The sequence below is a fragment of the Benincasa hispida genome, chromosome 6 (genome assembly GCF_027475165.1).
Source record: "Benincasa hispida cultivar pf3 chromosome 6, pf3_genome.v1.1, whole genome shotgun sequence".
NCBI lineage: Eukaryota > Viridiplantae > Streptophyta > Magnoliopsida > Cucurbitales > Cucurbitaceae > Benincasa > Benincasa hispida.
Genome location: NC_143483.1, coordinates 21,125,726 through 21,128,871, shown reverse-complemented (window position 1 = coordinate 21,128,871; position 3,146 = coordinate 21,125,726). Strand labels below are relative to the sequence as shown.

At 26.0% G+C, this 3,146-nt stretch overlaps 1 protein-coding gene across 1 annotated transcript; it reads right to left on the bottom strand.

Annotated features, from left to right (window-relative positions):
* Nucleotides 1–326: 326 nt before the first annotated feature.
* LOC120079147 (zinc finger protein 5-like) lies at nucleotides 327–779 on the bottom strand. The gene has a single exon (XM_039033323.1). The coding sequence runs from the start codon at nucleotides 777–779 to the stop codon at nucleotides 327–329; it is 453 nt and encodes a 150-aa protein (XP_038889251.1).
* Between the last annotated feature and the right edge of the window lie 2,367 nt (nucleotides 780–3,146).

Genomic DNA, 3,146 nt, shown 5'->3' with positions numbered 1-3,146 from the left:
TTAGTAAAATTGAGCTAAAATCTCAGCTTTTTTACTTAATTTTCAAAAATAAAAGATAAAGTAGTTACTATCCAAGATGTAAAATTATAATGATGAAAGTTAACTAAATTGACAAAAAAAAAAAATCAAAGCTAGAATACTGAATTCATAATTTAACCCAGAAAAAAACAATTAAAAAAAAAGAAAAATTTACTAATTCTCAAAACAGGTAACAAGATGATGTAGGAGAAATGAAAAAAGGAAAAAAAAAAAAGTGAAAAAACAAAAAACAAATGAAGAGAAATATTTATTTGACAACAAATCCAGATACATGCATATTGTAATTCTTAGAGAAATGGAAAGAGATGAAATTCAGAAGCAGAGGGAGGATCAGATGCAGCAACCACACGGCCATTATGATGGAACTCAAGATGATCAGTGGTACGGAAACTGATGTGGGACCCTTCAAATTCAAGGGCAAAATGGGAATTAAAATAGTTTTGAAGGTAGCTATGAAGACTGGAGGCTTGAGCTTGTATTTGGAGTTTCTTCTTCTTCAATCTCTCTTTCTTGTGAGCATTCTGGTGACCTCCAAGTGCCTGTGAGTTAGTGAACTCCTTGAAGCAGTACTGGCAGTGGAACGTTCTCATTGGTCTGTCACCCAGACCCCCACACAGGCGGGTCATTTGAGAGTGTCCTGATTCATTTTCTTGATCTGCTGAGATGTTGATCAGCTCAATTCCAAATAGTCTCAGTGGCTTCTTGTGAGAGAGAAAATCAAAAGAGAATGATTTGTCCATTTTTGGAATTTCAACTTTGTTTGTGTGTGAAGAGAATTGTATTGTTGAGTTTATGATTTGGAATGATGCTATATATCTCCTTTTTATAGTATTATGGTCAGGAAAAAGTACCAAAATCAACCATATAATCATTACGGTCTTGTTTTGTAAACATTTTATTTTTTAAAAATTTTATTTGATAATCATTTGATTTTTTGTTTTTGAAAATTAAGTTTATTTCATCTATCATTCTTATAAAGATTTACGTATTTCTGAAGTATAATGATTGAATTCTTAACTAAATTTTTAAAATAAAAACAATTTTTTGAAAGTTACTTTTTTAATTTTCAAATTTTGGTTTGATTTTTTAAACTATTGATGAAAATTAGATAACAATGTTCAATTTGGAGGTGAAAGTAGTATTCATATGCTTAATTTTTTTTTTTAAAAAAAAAGTGGTTATTAAACAAGATCTTAATTTTTAGTTTTTAAAAATTAAGCTTATTTTCTCTTTGTTTCTTACAATAATTGCATTTTTCTTAAGTACAATAGTTAAATTCTTAGCCAAATTTTAAGAATAAAAACAAAATTGTAAAAGCTACTTTTTTAGGTTCCGTTTTATAACCATTTGGTCTTTTGGTTTTTGCTTTTGAAAATTAAGTTTTATTCATCCATACTTCTCAGAATGATTTGCATATTTCTTAAGTACAATGTTTGAATCCTTAACCAAATTCTAAAAACAAAAATAACTTTTTATAAACTACTTTTTTTAGTTCTCAAAAGTTGGTTTGGTTTTTTGAACCATTGGTGAAAAGTAGAAACAAATGAAGAAATTTGGAGATGGAAGTAGTATTCATATATTTACTTTTAAAAAATAAAATGGTTACCAAATGAGATTTTAGTTTTAAAATTTTAGATTGATTTTTTAAACCATTGATAAAAAATAGTTAAAAAAAAAAAGAAATTTATAGATGGAAGTAATATATATAGACTTAATTTTAAAAAAATAAAAATAAATAATTATTAAATAGGTCTACATTATAAAAATAAAAAAAACAATAATAATCATTACACTACAAGTTTTTTTTTTTTAAAAAAAAATAACTATATATATGTATATATATATATATTTGGTCTAGAAAATGAAGCATTTGATAAATGTTTTTGGGTTTTCTAAAAAGGTGAGATAAATGTTAGAGAGAGGAGAGAGAACTTCTTTTAATAGAAAAGTTGAGAGTGGACTTTAGAGATAACCAAAAAGATTTAGAAAGAGAAATTTTGAGGAATCAAAGGAAATGTCAGAGAGACAAAAATTGGTGAAAGTATTTTTTTTTTTTTCTTCTTTTTAAAAGGGGAAATATTCATTAGAGAAAGACAAAGAAGTGTGGAAAAAGAGAAAAACAAAAGTTAGGAATAGAGTGATATGTTGGAAAACACAATATTAGGGTTATTTTTTCTTTTGTTAGATAGAACTAAATTTAGTTTTATCAAATTCGATGTCTTAATGTGATATGATTGTTAAATGTTAGAATTTTTTTTATTTTTTTAGAATAATTGACTGTTGTAAGATTTTAATCACAAATCTTGTAATTTTTAGTACATTTATATGTCAATTAGGCTATACTCGATTTGACATTAAGATCTTTTGTTATGTCATCTAGATTTCATTTAGGTCTCGTTTGCCAAATCGTAATGAAAATCGGTATAATTGGAATGAGATTTCATTGATGGATGAATCGTATATGTTTGAATTGCAAACATAATTTGATTGCTTTTGATCGTGTTTATCTAGAAATATGAATCTATCACATTTTATTGTTACGGTTATCGTTTTTGTTACTGCTTGACCCTAACGATACCAATAAAGGCAAAGGTAGCTATAAATGTGGCATATTCATAATTCATTAACAATATCAGTAACAGTAAAGGTAGTGGATCTCACGTAATTTTCAATTTCAATCAGAGTGAGCACCCTCAATTCCTCAATTATACTACAATATTTTATTACTAATTTTGAAGTGGGCTCCACAACTCATTATGATTATGGAACACACGTAAATAACAACAAAAGTAATCAACTAGATCTATTTCTTAAATCACCATTTATGAATTACCTTTCACATGAGGTAAATGTAGCCTTAATGTTTTCGATTTTAGTAAATCGAATGGATTTACTAATCAATATCTATTTTTCAATTTTTATTTATGAAAACTATTTTTTATATTTTTGTACCCAGATAGTGAAAATTATGAGAATTTTCGATATTTTCAATTATCAAGATGCAAAACTTTGTTTGTTTGTTTATTTATTTATTTTATTTTATTTTATTTTATAAATATAAAGCTTCTTATGTTATAGAAACTCATTTCCTTTAGTTTAAATTACAA

What these genes read in the sequence shown, in the direction of transcription:
- LOC120079147 (XM_039033323.1), bottom strand. Translation starts at nt 779, where the DNA reads ATGGACAAATCATTCTCTTTTGATTTTCTCTCTCACAAGAAGCCACTG.